The 19,951-nt window shown below is 39.6% G+C and overlaps 1 protein-coding gene across 2 annotated transcripts in view; it reads right to left on the bottom strand.

Moving 5' to 3' along the window:
- Window positions 1-19,951, bottom strand: part of RTF1 (RTF1 homolog, Paf1/RNA polymerase II complex component) — a 39,368-nt gene that overhangs the window by 14,386 nt on the left and 5,031 nt on the right. The window contains exons 2-8 of one of the 2 annotated variants that reach the window (XM_089521913.1): window positions 15,030-15,140; window positions 11,738-11,885; window positions 9,925-10,126; window positions 7,397-7,511; window positions 4,915-5,026; window positions 2,665-2,800; window positions 1,679-1,856 (exon numbers count right to left, since the gene is read on the bottom strand). In XM_089521913.1, the coding sequence (XP_089378039.1) occupies window positions 1,679-1,856; window positions 2,665-2,800; window positions 4,915-5,026; window positions 7,397-7,511; window positions 9,925-10,126; window positions 11,738-11,885; window positions 15,030-15,140 (1,002 nt within the window). Of the gene's footprint in view, window positions 1-1,678; window positions 1,857-2,664; window positions 2,801-4,914; window positions 5,039-7,396; window positions 7,512-9,924; window positions 10,127-11,737; window positions 11,886-15,029; window positions 15,141-19,951 lie in introns of both variants that reach the window. The other variant, XM_089521912.1, reaches the window with a different exon arrangement.

Here is a 19,951-nt window from a genome sequence, read left to right on the forward strand (position 1 = left end):
ATGGCTTTCTCCTGACCCTGACCAAATTTAAATAGTCCCTTTCAACTCAAATCTCTGCATCTATTCTTCTGCAATGCTGCACATTTTTAAACTAAAGCCACTTCTATTTTGTATGCCATTTTCTTAAAACTGCTCACAAAAAATGGAATCTGCTCTGATCTGGGAGGATCTGTTTCTGATGATTCTGTGAAGATACTGTGAAGAGAGCTATTTGGTTAAGAGACAGTCAAAGAAAGGTGGAATTTTGGTGAACAGGTGGGGAAGTGTAGTGCCTGAGGGAAAGGTGCTATAAAAGTTTAAATGATAGTGGGAATCCCTGAGGTAAAGCAGGGGGTTTCCACAAGAAAATAGTGAGAAACCACATCTGTCAGAAACCCTGATCTTAGTAATGTCATAGGAAATCATCCCAGGAATAAGGAAGTAGTAAAGTGATCCTGGGGTAAAAGTTTAAAGTAAAATAAGGAACCACCAACTTAATAAACCAGCAGAAATGAAGTGGGAATCAGTTACTTAAATCATAAAAAAATTTCCTCAGGTAAAAATTCAGGGTAAACATAAAGAAATACTGAGAGTAGGACTCTCAAGAATATCAATCCAACTGGGGAAAGTCTGGCACAACTGGAAGGAGTGAGTGAGAGAGACTACAGACACAACCACATCTGGGCCCTTAGACAGTATGGAAAGATAAAAGGAGAGATTGAGTTGACTAGGATTGAACATGAAGAAAAAATAGACATTTTGAAAATGGAGAAAGAGCAAGAGTTAAATTAAAAAGAGCAAAAATTAAGAAAGAAGGAACTACAGCGCAAGAGGGAATTAAGAGAACAAGAACTGCCACACGAGAAAGAATTAAAAGTCAGTTGGGAATGGATGAAGCTGAATGTTGTATGAATGAAAGAAAGAGGGATGATAGTAGTTGGCTTGAATTCTGTTAGCTGTTTTGGAATTAAACACCGAATGCTGTCAAATACCAAGTATTCTGATATAATAAATAAAATTGAACTGCTTTGGTAAACTTCTAAAACTTCATCGAATTTGAATCAAAAGGGTCTCACACTTAAAGAAACAACTGTTAACTTGTCCACACTAAAGTCATCAGGACGCCCAAGTCTCAAATCCTAGGAGGGATTATAAAGGAGGACAAAAGGGCAAGGTGAGAGTGGTAGGCTATCAAGGCTTGGAACTGCAGGACTAGCCATGGGAAGGCATTCATCACAAGAGCCTTCTTTGGAAACCGTAAGGGCTACTTTCCCACGAGATCTCTACTCTGCACAAGATCTTGGCAGGATCGATCCCCTCAGAAGGCACAATTATCTCTGAAAATTTCATCTAGCTCTGCTTAGAAATAAAGTTACCAGCTTACCTGTTTATAAAAAGTTTGGATAACTTTTGGAGGTGTAATGGTCACCTCCACATCCTTAGGATTTACAGGAGATCAATCTACCCCCTCACTGTACAGAAATTACTGGGGGGGGGGGGGGGAGAAGAATGCTGACTGGATGTCCAAATAAAGTGTGGTAAAAAGAGTTAATATTGGGTCCAAAACCAGTACCATATTGTGCAGTTACCCTACTTTAATATCACCACAAAATGTTGTTAACATTCTCTGATTGAAGAGCAGGGAAAGGTTGTTGTTATTGTGAGAAAAGAAATTAGGTCTGATCCAGGATATACTTACTCTGTAAACTGGTTTGCTGTTGTGGTTTCCTATTCCAATGCGCACAAAGCAGCCAGTGACTGTCTTGGCAAAGAAAGGCATGTGACACCATCGCTCCAGTTTGTGTCGAGATAATCGAACACGATTCAGTTCTTCGGGTAAAGACACTGGTTGTGATTTTGGAGGAACTTCTTCTTTCCTAATGTAAAAGGGCGGGGAGGGGGGAGGAGAAAAACAATTCATACCCTAAAATAGATTGAGAGTTCAACATCCTACATTCTGGGATCAGAACCCCCAACTCACACACTGTAAATCATACATTATCCATTGCAACAGCACTAATTTTTTGTTGTTGTTACTCAAGTGAAAAAAATAAAATCGAAAAGGACTCGACACATGAGACACAAATAGATTTACTGCCTCTATTTATATCCAAGATTATTAGTTATCACATGTAACTATCACCTTTGTTCCAAGGAGCTCAAAATGGTTCTCTCAGGTCCAATACACACTGCAAAAACAATCCAGTTTGAGACTGTTTTAATTGCCCTGGTTTAGAGCTAGGGAATCCTGGGAATTGTAGTTTATTAAGGCACCAGAGCTCCTTGACAGAGAAAGCTAAATGTCTCCCAAAACTACAGTTCCCAGGATTTCCTAGCATTGAGCAAGGACAGTTAAAGCGGTCTCAAACTGGATTATTTCTGCGGTGTGTTTTGGATCTTACACCCACTTTTATCCTCACAACAATATTGTGAGGTAGGATCAGATGAAAAATATTATCTAACCCAGAGTAACCAGAAAAGCTTCACAATTATGTTGAATACTGAACCTTCATCTCCTCAGTCCTGTCATCTCCTCAGTCCTATGATGAAAATAAACCTATTTTACATAGAAGTGGGAATTAATGTCACATAGTATTACATAAATGACACCTCTAATGATCACAAAAGCTAGTCCCACAGATAGACTGTCAAGCTCTCAAATCTAAATGGAGATTCAGTACTCACTCTTCTTCTTCATCAGAAGATGAAGACCTGGATGAACGATCAGTTTTTTCACTAGATTTATCATCCTCTTCTTCCTCTTCATCATCTGAGTATACTTCACTTGTTTTTAATGGCTGCTTCTTTGCTAGCAATTCAGCTATAAACAAAGATGTAGTAAATTAATAAGTTAATTTTTTGTTCCATTTCTTTTAGTTTTGAAATCCATTTAGTTTAAAAATAAACACAAGCCAGACCTATATCACAATCAAGCTGGAAACCAGCCTTCATCTGCAACTAAATTTAGATCAGTTTAATCTCCACAGAACTATACAATATGAAAGTAATTGCATAAGAGCAAGTGGGCTTTTGAAGACAGCACTGACTCATGCCCTACTCCAAGCCACTCTATAAATGAATTTAAAAACAACAGGATATCACACAGCAGTCTGTGATAAAAAAATTTTTTTAAAAAATCTCCTGCTGTGAATGTGCACTTTTGGGGTATAGCTGATTATTTCTGCAGTGTAGATGGAGCCCGTGGGGACAATATACAATCTGAACAATGCTGGAATACCTATCAAGTTGTCTAATTCTACTCTAAAGAGTCAAGGATATGTAATAAAAAATTAACTACATATTTGATATACTCAAAATAATCGTCACCATCTTAGACAGTTCAAAAATGGAAAACTGGACAAAATACCAGATTATCAGCAGCTATTAGGATTGCTACATGTTACCTCTAGTATCAGAGAGAATACGTCTCCAAATATTAGTCTTTGGGGAACATTAGCAAGAAGATGCTGCCATCCTTATGTCCCTGCTTGTGAGTTTCTCATATGCATCTGGCTGGCCATTGCGCAAACAAAGTGCCAGACCAATGTACATCTGGTCTAATTCAGAAAGGCTCTTCTTATGTTTATTAGGTGAGGAAATCTGCCATTACTTAAAAATAAGAAAAAAATAGAAAGGAGAAAAGCTCCACATGCTACTAGATAGTCAACTGTTTATTCTTTTAAAAAGCCCTAAGTGTTTTGGCCTATATAAAAGCAGGCCTTTTTCAGGGTGGCTAAAAACACAACTCAAATATAAATCTATTATAAATACTGGAAAAGATAGAAAAACACTAAAAAGATTATTACATAAAAACATATAAAATTCCTTTGTTTTCCATATCAAAAATATACGTACCCGTTCAACAGAAATCACTGGAATTGTTGACAATACACTCCAAAGAGATTAACCATTAAACATTAGCCAGACAGAGTCTACTGGTGTTTTGTTATTTATATATATTCCAGATAGTCATTACAAGGCAGACTAAACTATATGTGCTGAATCACAAGGACATCTGATGCAATCAAGCAGAACAAAGACTCAGCTAGTTATGATAATAGGTTATAGTTATTCTATAAATGTTTGTATACTAAGGATTGCAAATCCGGATCCTCATTCAGATCTAAGCTTATATCCTTTCTATTTTTGCGTGTGCGCGCACACACACATATCCACTTATTAGTACTCTTTCTACAATTACTTAAAAATCAACCCTTTTCAGATGTAGTTCCAAACCACAGAAAGGTCACTAAACCAGATGTTCTAATGTTCAGACAGGGTACCTGTGAAGTAGATTAAATGAAGTAGTGATTGCAATCAATTTAAGAGGGGGAGAAATATATCTTAGCTTGTGAAACCACAAGAGAAGTGCCATTATCAATCAAAAAGTATCCAAGAAAGAATACAAATGTGAATGGCTAATGTCTAGACCCAATACAGTTTGCACCTGCACTGCAGAAATAATGTAGTTTGATACCGCTTTAATGGCCATGGTTCAATGCTATGGAATTCTGGGATTTGCAGTTTTGTGATATATTTTGCCTTCTCTATAAGAGTTCTGGTGCCACAGCAAACCACAAATTCCATGATTCCATCGCATGGAGCCATGGCAGTTAACATGGTGGCAAACTGTATTATTTCTGCAGTTCAGATGCGCCCAGAGTCATGGTTGGTCTGGCACATACCCCCAAACTGAGGGCACAAATCTACCACACTATCAGCATATGAATTCACTGCATTTCCCAGTGGATTTCCATGGCTGAGTGAAGATTCAAATCCTGGATTTATAGTCATGGACCAACACTCAAACTACTATGCCATACTCGTTCCTGTACCGTGCTTTAATTCATTATATGAGCTGCATTGGAGACCATTTGGGAGAAAGGTAGGATACAAATAAAATAAAGTAAGTAAACTACGGCTTGATGGACATACCTGTCCTGTTCTTTCGTTTCTCTCTTTCAGCTTTCAATTCTTCCATGGCTTGGGATTTCTTATCCAGTTTTTCATCTCTCTTTGACCGTCGTTCTTTATTGTGTGACATTACCTGAAGAAACACCTACTTAGAAATTAAGACTGAAAATAACTCAGAATTACTGTACACATGCTTACACTCACAAACCACTTCTCCCTTTGCAGTGCTTTATACTATGTTGATTTGTTTATTCTTTTAAATTGATCTGGTCTTTTAACTGATGTGCATTTCAAGCTAATGTTATGTTATGCTGTATGTTAATTTGTTGCTGTTCCCCACCTCAATCCATGGGGATAGGCAGGTAAGAATAAAAAATAGTATTGTTCTTGTTTACAAGTCCTGGGTTTGTAACAATCATCCTGAATTGCTTTGGAATTTATTAAGGTTGCCAATAATCTTGAAAATTACAAAATACATGATCCCCAGCTTTCAATTTCTAACAACTTCAAAGGTTTTAATGGCTAAACTCATTAATGTCCATTGCAAGATGGGCAAGTAGAATGGATCCACATCAAGTCATTTTTTCCAACCTGTTGTGATCCAGATATTTTGGTCTACCACTTCCACTGGCCATACTGACCAGCACTGATTGGAGTTAAAGGCCCTCTCCAGACGGGCCCTTTGTGGCACGTCCACGATGTGCTAGGGTTGCCTCAGGGTGGCACATGCACACGCCCCGCAACCCTAGCATGGTGTGCATGTGCTGCCATTACGTAGCGCCTTACACACAGCGCATGTAACTGTTACATTGCAGCTGCGCAGCTTCCATATGGAGCTGCGCAGCTGAGACGTATATGCGCAGTCTTTGGCGCTTTGCAGCACAACAAAAAGGAGCTGCTTTTTTGAGTTCCTTTTCTGTTGCGCAGCTGCGACGTGCAATTTGTATGCTGCGGCGCAGCTGTGCAGCAGAGGTGCCAAGGAGGCGTCTCTTCTGGGTGGTCTGTACCCCGCCAAAGTCACAAACATTTTAAGAGCATCAGGTTGGGCAACATTACCTCAGATAATGTAGAATGAATTTCTTGCATATATGAGAAAACATTTTTAGATGATATTGACTTTAATTAGATATTTTTGCTCCTTTTAGGGTCTGCTCATTTACTCAGATTATTAAGAATTTGGAAATTTGGGGGTGAGATAGGGTGAGGCACCATCACTATGTGGATAACTCAGCTATATTTTTTTCCTACCCCCCATCCCCATTTCTAAATAGCAGAAATATTATTCGTGCTGCATCTCTACCAGAATAGCCTGGCCTCTTATCTACACTAGGGAAATCTCCAGATTAGATTATTATAACAAGTTATAGGTAGGGCTGCATCTGAAGACAGTTTAGAAAATGAAGTTACAGGTAGTTCAAAGCATGGCTGCTAAATTGCTAATTGGGAGATGCACATTATCCCCATTCTCCAATCCGTGCTGGATCTGAGCTTCTTGGCTTGATTAAACTCCTGGTTTTATGCGTTTTAAGACTTTATTTAAGATAATCCAAGTATTTGGATGATAGATCTTAATTTGGGGGGTGGGGTGTTAACACACTATTTTATATGCTGCCATTAGTTATTTGGGAACAGTAGAAATCAGTCAATGATTCCTAACAAGGAAACATGAAGTTTAAAGGGTGGAGTAGAACGGAAATATGTAAACTGTCCCAAATTAGGAGCCACACACAAGCAAAAACCTGATTTCAGATAATTCACCCTCTCGCTACAACCACACAAAATAAAATTCTAACTGTATTGTCTGGTAAATCTCTGGGAGTACAGAAGTAAAAAGATACTAAAAGATGTTTTATGTGGACTATTCCTCATTGTAATAAATCTATTATAGTTGCCAAAATAATAGAAGAATCTTGTTTGTGCTGCAAAAGACTAAGATGATGACCCGTTTGGTAAGAACTACCAAAGATGAGTACAGGTTGAGTCTCCCATATCCAGAATTCCAAAATTTGAAATATTCCAAAATCCAAAATTGTCCGCATGGGCAGCTGTGATACCTTTGCTTTCTGATGTACACAAACTTTGTTTCATGCACAAAATTATTTAAAATATTGTGCATAAATTTCCTTCAGACTGTTACATAATCTATATATGAAACATAAATTAATTTCATGTCTAGACTTGCGTCCCATCTTCAGAATATCTCATTATGTATATGTAAATATGCCAAAATCTGAAAAGCTCCAAGATCAAATCCTCTTCTCGTCCCAAGCATTTCGGGTAAGGGAGACTCAATCTGTAATTAGTTATGAGAAGTCTGGAAGGCTACGGGGAAATTCTTGCTTAATAAAAATCCGTCTGGTCAGCGCTTCAGTGAGGTCATTTCTTAATCAAGTTCAATCAGAGTTAAAGCATATCAAGGACTGGAATCTAAGTGATTTGATATCACAAATCATTGGCTGAAAGCATTTTTATTCTCCTGGTAATGTGAGCTTGTGTTTCTTACCTGGGATTCTTGAATTTGTGTGAGCTTTTTTTTCTCCTGCTCTTCTTCTTGCTTTTTCTTTTTCTCTTTCTTTTCTTTCTTTTTCGCTGTCTTTAGTTTTTTCTTTATTTCAAACCTGGGCATAAAACAAGGAAAACAATAAGTAAAGGCCAGTAATCAAATTCAGGTAGCTTGAAAAGTCAGGGCAGGAATGAAATAGTATGGTAGATTAAGAATTCCCAAAGCTAGGGAACTAACAGCAAGAATAGACAAAGTTAAACTTATCTGTTCTTCTTATGATGACATTAGACAAAATGTGGCTAGTGATTACCATCTCATAAATTATCAGGAAGAATAAGCACTTAGTTGCTCAGCTTTCATACAAAAAATTAAGATCTAAAAACCGAGGAGTGAATTTGTATAAATGCTTAAGTAGATAGGCTTCATGATTTTAAATCATCTAGAATGATTTTTAAAATCTACCATGAAATGATCAGAATTTAATGTAAAATCCAGACATGAAACGAATTACCAAATTAAGTGTGGTACCCAATTTATACTGAAGCCTTCTCCAACCTGGTACACTGCAGATATGCTGCATTACGACTCTTGACTGGGAATGATGGGTGTTGCAAAATAACATATGTAAGGGTGAGAGAGGCTGTTTTATTATAAATATCAGGTGCCCAAGTGCCTTACAGATAAATTTAGAATGTATAATACAGCACACTCAGATGTATTATGCTTAGACACTAAATAACATCATATTTTAATTTAGATCTCTTGCTGCTATTAACTAAGCCATAGGAGAGATTTCTGAACCATTTATAATGGGAAAGAACCAAATAAAAGCTAAGAAACCAGCAAACATTTTGTGGTTTCATGGCTCCACTAGGGCCCCTTGCTGGAAAAAGGAATTAAGAGGAATTAGAGAACTGCTGTTCTTGGAAACCGCAAAGTTTGAAACAGTCCTTCTGTGATAATGGAAGTGCTCCCACTATCTGAACCTTCTTCCCAGGCAACAAAGGGTTAAAAGAGGTGAAAAGGCTCAGTTACATTTTAATGAGGCTCAGCATCATAGTGGTGATGAGATAACAACTGCACAATAAGATGACCAGTTAGGCAGAAATCCAAAAATCTTCGGCAACTTTCTCAACAGAGGTTATTAAAAGCCTAAGAAAAGACAAAAGATTTTTAACAAAGAGAAGCCTGGAGCAAGGGGCTCCTGTCTCCCTCATTAGCTGATTGAAATTAGACAAAGGAGTCTAGATTTTCATCTGCACCATGGACATCAAGAACTGCAAATCCCATCAGGCCTATAAGTAGAGTAGGAGAATGTATTAGCTAGCTGCATTAGAACTTTTGGTTACTTTTTGGTTACTTGGCAGAAATAGTCTAATCTGTGTATAACTTGTAACTTCCAATCTTGTGCCTGAAGGAAAAATGATCCTTCACATAAAAGAAATCATTTTGCTATAGAGATTCCTTATTTAAAATTAAGCCTTTTCCTTCTCCTTCAAATTCCTTTGCTCGGTCTAGCCCTTCCCCAGGGTTGGGGAAGGGAAGAAAATGTCTCTGCAGCATTAGAAAAGAGAAACCTCACCTGAAAAGAGAAATGCTAGTGGAATCTTATTGTGTTACTATGAAGGGAACATTCAAATCAATGGGTTGTGACGGTGTTGCTTTTGGCAGGCCAGGAGGGAGGGTGAAGACAAGATGGGGAGGGGAGAGAAGGGGATCTTCTATTGCTGCTGCTGCCATCAGATTCAAAGTGGAAGGACTTTGGAAATTCAGGCGATGGAAAGTGTGGTGGGAATGGTACAGTGTTGCTTTTGACAAGCTGGAAAGGAGGGTGAGGAAGAGGTGAGTGGGGGGGGAGTGAACTGTCCACGGCAGTAGTGGTTGCTAACATCAGATTCAAAGTGAAAGGACTTTGGAAATGTGGGGGAGGCAAAGTCTGGCAAAGTGGGAAAGGTATGGTGTTGTTTTTGGCAGTCCGGAAAGGGAAGGAATTGGGGAGAGAACATAAATCTTCCATGAACGCTGCTGCTGCTGCTGATATTGGATTCAACGTGGGGAAGGCAATGTGTTGAAGGTTGCAAAGATGGGTGATGTTCCTGATGGGAGTGGCCTATGTATCATTCATGTTTGAGGGAGCTAACATATTCATGACTTTTTCACTTTTCTGGGGGTCCTCCACCTTTAACCCACACAAATGTGAAGTGGTGACTGTATTTGCCAGGCACAAGTAGGTAATTTTGTCTGCTAACACACTCTGGAGTAGCTGAAGTGGAACACAAAATTCTCACACACTGGTAACTTTGTTCACCCTGAAAAATAATTATTGGATACATCTTACATGGCAGGTAGAGGTGGGAAACCAAATCAAAGGCTAACAAGGAGCGAGTTTGCTCATATTCTTCCAGTTCCAAGGGAAAGCAGGCATGGGGCAAAAGGAAAGATAGCAGCTGCATTCGCAAAACTGACATGGAGTACAGGCTGTGTCCCCTGAAATCGTTTAATAAATTAAGCTTTAATCAAAACCTCACCTTCTCTTTAGAACTTCTCTCTTCTCTATCCGGTTAAACAACTCCTGTTCTCTCTCTTTTTCTGTCATCTGTTCTAGACGAGCTCTGTCTTCTTCATCACCCATGAGGTCCTCCCCATAACCATCAGTGAATTCATCTTCTGAAGATGAATCAGAATCTGAGCTGGAACAAGAGCTGTTGCTTTCAGAATCAGAAACCTCACCTGAAATAAAACAGAAAGAACCCCACAATATTGGAGCAACCAAGGAACTGCAGATGAATCTCAAAAGTATTGAAATAGCCTTCATTTGGTTGTTACACCAGCAAGAATGAGTCTTCTGTAACTCTGAGTTGTGTAAAATATGTATTAAGCTTACAGTGAGGAAGTCTGCCCTTGGGGGGGAGGATCACATGATTAAATCGAGTCTGATTATTGATTTAAATCAAATCCACCCTGTTTGAGACTAAGCGTGTGAAAGAAGTTGTAGCATGAGCTTTTGTAGACTTGGTCTACTTCCTCAGATGAAAGTTCATCCTACTTCTTTCACACAGTTAGTCTCAAAGGTTCTGCAAGATCTCTTTGTATACCGATATTCCAGACAAACACGGCAAAGTTTCTATTTACTACACTAAGAATTTATAATAAATACTACTAGATCCTTTGTTATCCCTTGATAAATTTAAAGTGGTAAATTTAGTTGGGTCCATGTCTACGTAGTACTGGACTGAAGAAAGAAAGGTGGCTGGGAAGTCTATGGTGGGTTACAGACCGCCAAAAAGCGGCAGCCTGTACCCGCCCCTTTCCCCGGTGTATCGGGGCCTCAGTGGGTAGAACGGCAGCCGCTGAGGCCCCAATCCGCCACTTTCTGGGCCGCGGGGAAGCGGCAAAAGGCCGCTTCCCTGCAGCCTGGAAAGGGGTGTCCTTGGGGCTTTAAGCCCCAAGGACACCCCGCAGCAGCTTGGCCCCTTTCTCCTCTGCGTCGCTGGCGCAGCCGTCTGAAGGCTGCGCTCAGCGACGCAAACCAGGAAGGAGCTCCGAAACGGAGCTCTTTCCTGCTCTGCGCAAAGGACGCATTAAGCGCCCTCGCGTGGAGCGATGGCGTCACGTCCACACCACCTCGTTTGGAGGCGGCGCGTTTGTGACGCCATCATGGCAGCCCCCATGTAGATGGGGCGCTGCCATCTTGTACGTCCTCAGGATGTATTAGGCTTGGGGGCGTCAAGATGGGACGCCCCTTTTTAAAACTAGGACATCCTGAGGACGTCCCTTATGCCTGTCTGTAACGCGCCCAACTCACTTTAACAAACCCTTTTTGTTGTAATCTCCCAGTTCTCATTCATAATTTTCATAAGTGAATTATTTCTACCATTGAACACATAATCCCCATTTTGTTACACTCACACTATCTCTCACAAGAGAATGCTATGGTCACATGTTCCTGTCAAAGTGACTCATGCTTTTATACACATACTACTAACTGTTGGTTGTGTAAAGGGTTTTTTTATGTTTCACAGACTAAAATTCCCAGAATATCCTAGCCAACATGACCATTGGCCATGCTGGCTGAGGGATTCTTGGAAGTAGCAATACTGAAGTCATTTTAAGTACATTTAAGGACCTTATGTATTAAATGTAAATTTAATAATAATTAAGTATGAGCAGAAAAAATATTTGTTAATAATCAGGAATTTCAACTCAATACTGAATGCAGATTTTTAAATCAATTTCAGCTAATTTTAGTGTATTTTATATATACATACTTAATTTTTAACTAAAAATCTTTTTAAAAACCAAACCAAAAGAGGTTATTACATAGCACATCCTCTCTGTTACCTTCTTCAGGTGCTGAACTCTCTGCAGAGCTTTCTTTATCAGAGCTGCCTGATGAGGCTGCTTTGTTCATCTGTTTCTTCATGGCTCCTTTTTTCTCTGCTTTCCCAACTTTCCCTTTCTTTTTGTTTTTAGAACCTCCAACTGTCCACTGTAGGATAAAAGGAATGAGGGCAATCTTTTATTGAAATGCTGAACACTCTCTGTACATAATCACAAATTCAAACCCTAATTACTTTAATTTTAAAGGGCAGATGGGATAAAGGATGGACCAAGACAAGTGCAGATGGCAATGCTGATTTCTGTTACAGAAAACAAGTATGCAACTTCATTTAGTGGCTGGACTAGAGAAGATCTGCAATTTACCTTATATTTTTTTAAAACAAAGCTGTACAGTTGACAGTTATTGTTCAGAAGATATAGACAGTTAAGTTAGAACTTCTGTCCATACTCCAAAAACTGTATTTAATATTTGGAAGACTGTTCCTCTAGGAAGACTAAGACCACTATTCACAATTCATAGAATCATAGAGTTGGAAGAAACCGCACGGGCCATCCAGTCCAACCCCCTGCCATGCAGGAAATCCAAATCAAAGCGTTCCCGACAGATGGCCATCCAACCTCTGCTTAAAGACCTCCAAGGAAGGAGACTCCACTACACTCCACTACTGTCAGGAAGTTTTTCCTAATGTTGAGGTGGAATATCTTTTCCTGTAGCTTGCATCCATTGTTCCGGGTTCTGTTCTCTGGAGCAGCAGAAAACAAGCTTGCTCCCTCCTCAATATGACATCCTTTCAAATATTTAAACAGGGCTATCATATCACCTCTTAACCTTCTCTTCTCCAGGCTAAACATCCCCAGCTCCCCGAATCGTTCCTCATAGGGCAAGGTTTCCAGACCTTTCACCATTTTAGTCGCCCTCCTCTGGACACGCTCCAGTTTCTCAATGTCCTTTTTGAATTGTGGTGCCCAGAACTGGACACAATATTCCAGGTGGGGCCTGACCAGAGCAGAATACAGTGGCACTATTACTTCTCGTGATCTAGACACTATACTTTTATTGATGCAGCCTAAAATTGCATTGGCCTTTTTAGCTGCCACATCGCACTGTTGACTCATGTTCAACTTATGGTCTACTTGGACTCCCAAATCCCTTTCACATGTAGTTTCATTCAGCCAGGTGTCCCCCATCCTATATCTGTGCATTTTATTTTTCTGCCCTAAGTGCAGTACCTTACATTTCTCCGTGTTGAATTTCATTTTGTTAGCTTTGGCCCAGCTTTCTAGTCTATTCAGGTCATTTTGAATGTTGATCCTGTCCTCTGGAGTATTAGCTATTCCTCCTAATTTGGTGTCATCTGCAAATTTGATAAGTATGCTCCCAATTCTGTCATCCAGGTCATTGATAAAGATGTTGAATAACACTGGGCCCAGGACAGAGCCCTGTGGGACCCCACTGGTCACTTCTCTCCAGGATGAAAAGGTGCCATTGTTGAGCACCTTTTGGGTTTGGCCGGTCAACCAGTTACAAATCCATGTAACAGTTACTTTGTCTAGCCCACATTTTACAAGCTTGTTTGCAAGAATGTCATGGGAAACCTTGTCAAACCTTGCTTTCAAATTCAAATTCAAATTGCTTTCACACAGTTTTAAGAATTAGCGAACAACAGCAGCAGTATATCAGTTTTTAAAGTTAAGAATACCTTCAATGTTATACAGTGTGCCCTTGGCTTACACGGAGGATCCATTCCGGACTCCTCCGCGTAAGCCAAATACCATGCATGCTCAAGTCCCAGTCATGTGAATGGAGGCTCATGCATGTGGCAGCGTAATGGCGCGCCCGTGACAGGCGCACGCCCCATTCATCCAAATGAGATGCACCGCCTTTTGCGCCCCGTGCGCGGCTTTGAACATTTGCTCAATGCCGCATGTAACGCAGGCGCACTGTACTAACTGAACAAAAATTATAAACTGCTTTGTAAAACATGGTGGTTTAGCATTATAAGAACAAACCTAGTCTCCCCTGAACTTGTGTACTCTCCCCAAAGAAACAAATCGTTTGCTTCCTCTGGCATGAATGTGAGAATGTGTTTTAAATTAACTGCAGTTTAGTATGTTATCTGAACTCTAAAGTTTGGTTAATCTAAAATTATGGCTAGTCAAAAGAAGCCAGCTTCTTAAACTATGATATGAGGTTGGCTTTTTTGCTGCTGATCAAAGATCAGTTCCAGATGGCATGAGAAGCTGCAAGCAACAAAACACAGAGGGAAAACTTCAAAATTATCCTTGTGGTTGCATCTCTTGGCGTGCATGCAAGTATGTATGTAAGGAGGTGTACTTTCACACCAACACTGCCATGGCTAAAAGATACTTACAATAAAACTGCGAAGAAAAACTCACACTATCTATGAGACAGCATCGAAGTGTTATTATCTTCATATGGCCATTACCCATTATTAGCCAAGAAACCCCAAAAAGTAATGTTTCCACATTCTGCATTACACATTAGGCTTCCCAGTAACATGTACCTGGGGCAAATAATGTATTCTTTTAGGCCCCAGGTAATCCGGTTTTTTATTCTTACAAGCTTTTAGAGAATCTTGCTGACTGACTTCTTTTTCTGCTAATTGCTTTCATTATGTGGTTAACTGTTTTTATTGTTTTAATTTTGATTTTGCAAGCCATTTAGAAACCAACTTTGACAAAAGGCAGTACACAAACAATTATCTTGAATACAGAAACTTCAGAATACCCCAGAATGAAACTTCTGAAATGAAAATCAACCCCAGAATGAAACTTCTGAAATGAAAATCAATCAGTATGTTTGGCTAATTTCACTTCCATCATCACCTGGCATTTCCTTCTCTATTACCACAGCCAATTTAAGATGACATATCATGCATTTTACTCTGTAAAAGTTTATGTGACTCTTTTCCAATATGGTGCCCTCTAGCTGTGATGCCATCTTTCCCAGCCAACATGACCCTTGTGATAGTAGTGATTTGTAGTCCAACACATCTGAAGGGCAAACCATTTTGGAGCAGATTGGCTTACCATTGTAATAAATGTGCTTGCCTTTAGACAAGTACAAGCTATCATCCAAATCTAGATACTCATATTTAAACAACCATGCAACACCAAAGCGTACTAGGCCTTTGAAAGAAGGGGAGTATAGAGATGCTTAATACAGTAGTTATGATTATGGCTGCTGTTATTATTAATGTTTTATACCATCATCCCATTAATTTGTTCGATACACTTGCTTGATATAATCTACTTTTGTAAAAAAGCATACCTCAACATCACTGTCTGAGGTCTCAGAATCTGAAGATGCTGTTGGTTTACTAGCAGGTGTTTCCTTTTCCTCAGAGTCACCACGTTTCCGTTTGGCCAATGACAGGAGCTCCTGATGGAAGCAAAAGCATAGAGTTAAGTTAAAAATGAGCAGGCTCTTCCATCCATGAGAGAAACAATTTCTACTACATTATTTCTTCTTCCACCTCATCTCTACCAATATTTCAAACAGGTTCTTCCTTAGGATAATGACAATATCACTGCATGGTGTACTGTACAAACAAATAACTACAAAATTCAGCAGGCACAGGCAGGGCTATGTTCCTTTCAACTTCCTCCTCAGTAAAGTTCACAGGTGCCAGACCTTACTGGCTTCCAGAAAACTATGTAAAATGTATTTCAGAAAGCCTTTAAAGCCTCCTATATCTTCTCTTGCATTCAGTTATTAAGTGACTCACTCAGTTGTATAGATCTTTATTCATCAGCAGGTTTCTAAGCTGTCTTTCATTTAACACACTCAAGAGTTTATGATTAATAAACGGAACATAAAAAAACACTATTGTTAAAATACATGCACACAAATAGCTCTGAAATTAACAGTACTAAGAATGGACAGAAAAGTAATTAATAAAATATAGACTGAATTAAATTGGATTTATTTATCTGATGCTGGTTATTCTAATTAAACATTTTAAAATGCTGTAGTTCATTTATAGTTAATGCAAGAAAGTCAATATAAAATTAATATACCATATATACTCAAGCATAAATCGACCTCATGTATAAGTCAAGGGCAAGTTTTGGGGCCAAAATTAGTGATTTTGATATGACCTGTAAATAAGTTGAAGATAAAACTTAGTGACATGTAACAAAGCAATGATTCCCAAACATTGGTCCTCCAGATGTCTTAGACTTTAGCTCCCAGAATTCCTGGCTGTTGGCCAAACTGGCTGGGGGTTCAGGGAGTTGAAGTTCAGAACATTTGGAGAACCACAGTTTGGGTATCACTGATAAAAGAATGAAGCAAAGGAAAATAATGCAAAATAAACTTACAAGATTCCAGCAGGTATATGTTTGCACTCATCCTAAAGGCTGGATGGATGAGAGAATAGATTGGGGGGAGGGTGTCAGAGCTTCTAGGACAGATTACGCTCTTGCTTTTCACCAGGAAATGGTTCCTTTTATTCATTTATTTTAAATAAGAGTTAAATACAGTACTTACTTTGACCAGTAGATAAATCGACTCAGGGTTTTGGGGTCAATTTTTTTGACTAACATTTCTAGACTTATACATGAGTATATACAATAAACACCAGGAAACACTGCAAAAGGAATGGGGCCCTTAGATATTATCTAACGAGGTATCACATTTGTACAGCACATGATATTACTGGGCCTAATTGCTGAAAAACATAAACTGCCTGTCAGATTAGAATAAGTGTTCCCAAGAAACAGGGTACATTATAGGCTGAAATATCCTCCAATAACAAACACTAGAACAAAATAGGCTTCAGCATTCAAAAGCATTCGACCCTTCTTATACATGAATTTTTTATACATGGATTCAAGTATTCACGGTTTGAAAATGTTCAAAAAAAGTATCATTTTCAAATATCAAACTTTGATTTTCCATTTTTTATAAGGGACACCATTTTGCTATGTCATTATATTTAATGGGACTTGAGCCTCGATGGATTTTGTTATCCACGGGGGATCTTGGAACCAAACCCCAGCATATAACAGGAGTCCACTGTACTGTAAGGGCTTTACATACATGACTTCAAGAGGAAAACACCTACTGAGATCCACTACAGATTTCTATATCTACTATTGTCTGATAACCAAGAAAGCAAAAAATAAATCAATTCTTTCATTCTCCCAAGGTCAACCTGACAGGATCATTTTGGTGAATGAAGTTATACAACAAGGAAGTCGCTCAGATTGCTTTCTATAAATCAGTAAATATGCTAAAGAACCTGCATTGAAAAATAAGCACTTAGGTGCGTTACAGACCGCCCTCAAGCGGCCGTTCTCCCGCCGCCGCCATTAGCTGTGGCGGGAAGCCCCAGCGGCCAGACCGTGAGGCTTCAGGCCGCAGTGAAAAAGGAGCGCCGAAATGGCGCTCCTTTTTGGCCCCTGGAAGTGGCGCCGCGAGGCGCAAGGTGCGCACTCACTGCATCACTTCCGCTGCGCCACGTCTGGACGCACAGCGTCCACGACGTAAAAATGGCAGCGCCCATGTGGATGGGCGCTGCCATTTAGGATGCGCTCCGCGTGTGTTGGCAACAGGGCCGGTTAGGAAGGGGCAACCCTTCCTAACCCTAGCACGCCCCTTCCTAACCCTAGGACACGCAGAGCACATCCTAAATGGCGGTCTGTAACCCGCCTAACTAAATTTGCTCCCAAGAGGTATTGACTGGCAAAGTTAATGTCAATGGAGAGAGCCAGTGGGGCATAGAGGTTTGAGTGTTGGAACTACAATTCTGGAGACCACAGTTCAATTGCTGCTTGGCCACGAATCCCGCTGGGTGGCCTTAGGCAAGCCACATGCTCTCAATCTCAAGGGGAAGGCAATGGCAACTGTCCTCTGCACAAATCTTGCCAAGAAAACTCCACAACAGGGTTACCTTAGTGTCGTCATAAGCCAAGACACACACACACACACACACCAATGGCCTGTTTCAGGATTCACATTACTTTACCTTGGTTTGGTGATGGGGAACATCTCATACTATGTCTCTCTTCTAGATTCAATGGCTCATATACAGTTGCACCTTCTTATCCACAGGGGATCCATTCTGGACCCCTGCATGGAGAGCAAAAAACGCAGGACCTCAAGCCCCGTTCTTTCCTATGGCTGTGTACATGCACATCCATTTAAAACAAGAAGGCATGCCACCCTCAGAAGCTCAAATCCGTGGATGGCAAGCCCACGGAGAAGAGCTCAGTGTAATTCTTTACTTTCTTGATTAATGGTAACTATGATTATAACTATTACTCCTGAACTACAGTTATGAACAGTAGCTAATTGCTCCCAAACCACAAAGATTAAAAAAAGATACTTTAACTGCTGTTACATGCTTCCAATAGGTAAATCATGGCTGGAAAAAACAGGAAATATAGTATTAGACCACTGAAAAGTTGTATTTCTTCAGAGTACTTCCTATGTGCAATGAAGGAAAATAATACAACTCCAGTGGAGCAATCTAACTAATAGCCTTCAAACATGTAATGGCATCTTCTGCGCATTGCATTGTTTTCTGACCAATACTGGTCCATTCATTTTCTTCCCCCCTGTCCTACTTTTCTCTCTGTCAACTTGTAAGAAGGATATCAACATGTTGCAGAGAATGGTAACCAAGATGCTAAAGGAGTCTAAAAACAAGTTCTATGGGGAATGGATGAGGAAATCTGGTATCAATAATCTCAAAAGAGATGACTGAGATGTGATATGGTTATGTCTGACATGCAGAACGTGAAATGATTGTGTTTTCTGCTATTCTGGAATGTAACTGAACCAATGGATTCAAATCACAAGAAATGAGATTTCAACTAAACATTAGAAAGACCTGACAGTAAGAGCTTTTTGATGAAATGGACTATTACAGAAGGTGGCAGACTGTCCTTAATGGGAGGTTTTCAAATGGAGGTGAGATGGCCATTCATCAGGAATGCTTTAGCTGCAGATTCCTATACTGCCCAGGAGTTGGACGACATGGCTCTGGTGGTCCCTTCCAATGCTAAAATTTTATGATTCTGTTTCAAATACTCTTGAATACTGCTATTCTGGTTCTTATATATTAGTTCTGCTTGGAGAAAAAAAGTCTTTACAATATTTACAAAATATTTCAAGCATTAACAGAAAGAGTTAAATTATTATGCAGGAAGGGGAGCAAGCTAGCTTCTCTACAATCCTCAAGTATGAGAAGCTCTGAAAAAACAGTATTTCCATTGACTTGGAGGGGCTTAAAGCTAGAGGACACTGCCCTCTTCAAATTCACTTACCACAAGACATAAATTATGGTAGGAGCAGGGCTAGCAAGCCCCTTTCCTAGTGTGTTTTTTTAACATCCCTTTTTGTGAGCACTTAAATAGGACTAGGTCACTACCTACATCAGAGGTGAGCAGCTACAGTAGACTATTTTCTCTTTGTGGTAGGCTGCATGCCATTTTTGACTGCAAAGTTGGTTAAAATTTTCAGGCTCAGGTCTGCTGGGGAGAGGAGTATCCCAAATCTCATGCTCCTGAAATCTCCAGGAGCAGCATTGGGTATCTTTGGGGAAATATTCAGTTTTAAAAATACAATAAAATGGGGGGGGGGGAGGCATGTTCAAGGATTTGAGAGGAGCTGGGGAAACCTGGGGTCACAGCTTGCACAGTTTTCACACTTGATAATAAAATCATAAATATTTCTTTTAATTTTAAATACTGAAGTTGAGTTATCAGCATTGTAAAAGGGTACACTGACTACTAACTTAAAGCTTAATTGTTTAAGCAGCAGTGGGACCTATGCGGTCTGTGAACCTCAGGTAGAATATATATTGAACAGGGAAAACAAAACAATTTTCAGTTGAACCATGATTCTTGGGGATACCATTTTATGGAAAATTGCTGTGTCAGCATTCCTATCCTTCTGGCTTCAGAAAATGGTGCGCACATGGCTCATACACTTCAAAAGAACCTGAAAACGGCTCTTCAACTCAACTGATCACCTCTGCATTAAAGACTGGTTTACACACTGTAACAAATATCAATACTGCAGAAAGCACAGGTTGAATCTCCCTTTCCCAAAATGCTTGGGATAAGAAGGATTTTGGATTATTTTGGATTTTGGAATACTTGTATTTGGATATGTATACAAAATGAGATATCTTGGAAATGCGAGCCAAGTCTAAACACAAAATTCTTTTCTGTTTAATATAC

The sequence above is a fragment of the Sceloporus occidentalis genome, unplaced genomic scaffold, assembly GCF_023333645.1.
Source record: "Sceloporus occidentalis isolate IW3139 unplaced genomic scaffold, rSceOcc1.0.p SCAF_4, whole genome shotgun sequence".
Taxonomy (NCBI): Eukaryota; Metazoa; Chordata; class Lepidosauria; order Squamata; family Phrynosomatidae; genus Sceloporus; species Sceloporus occidentalis.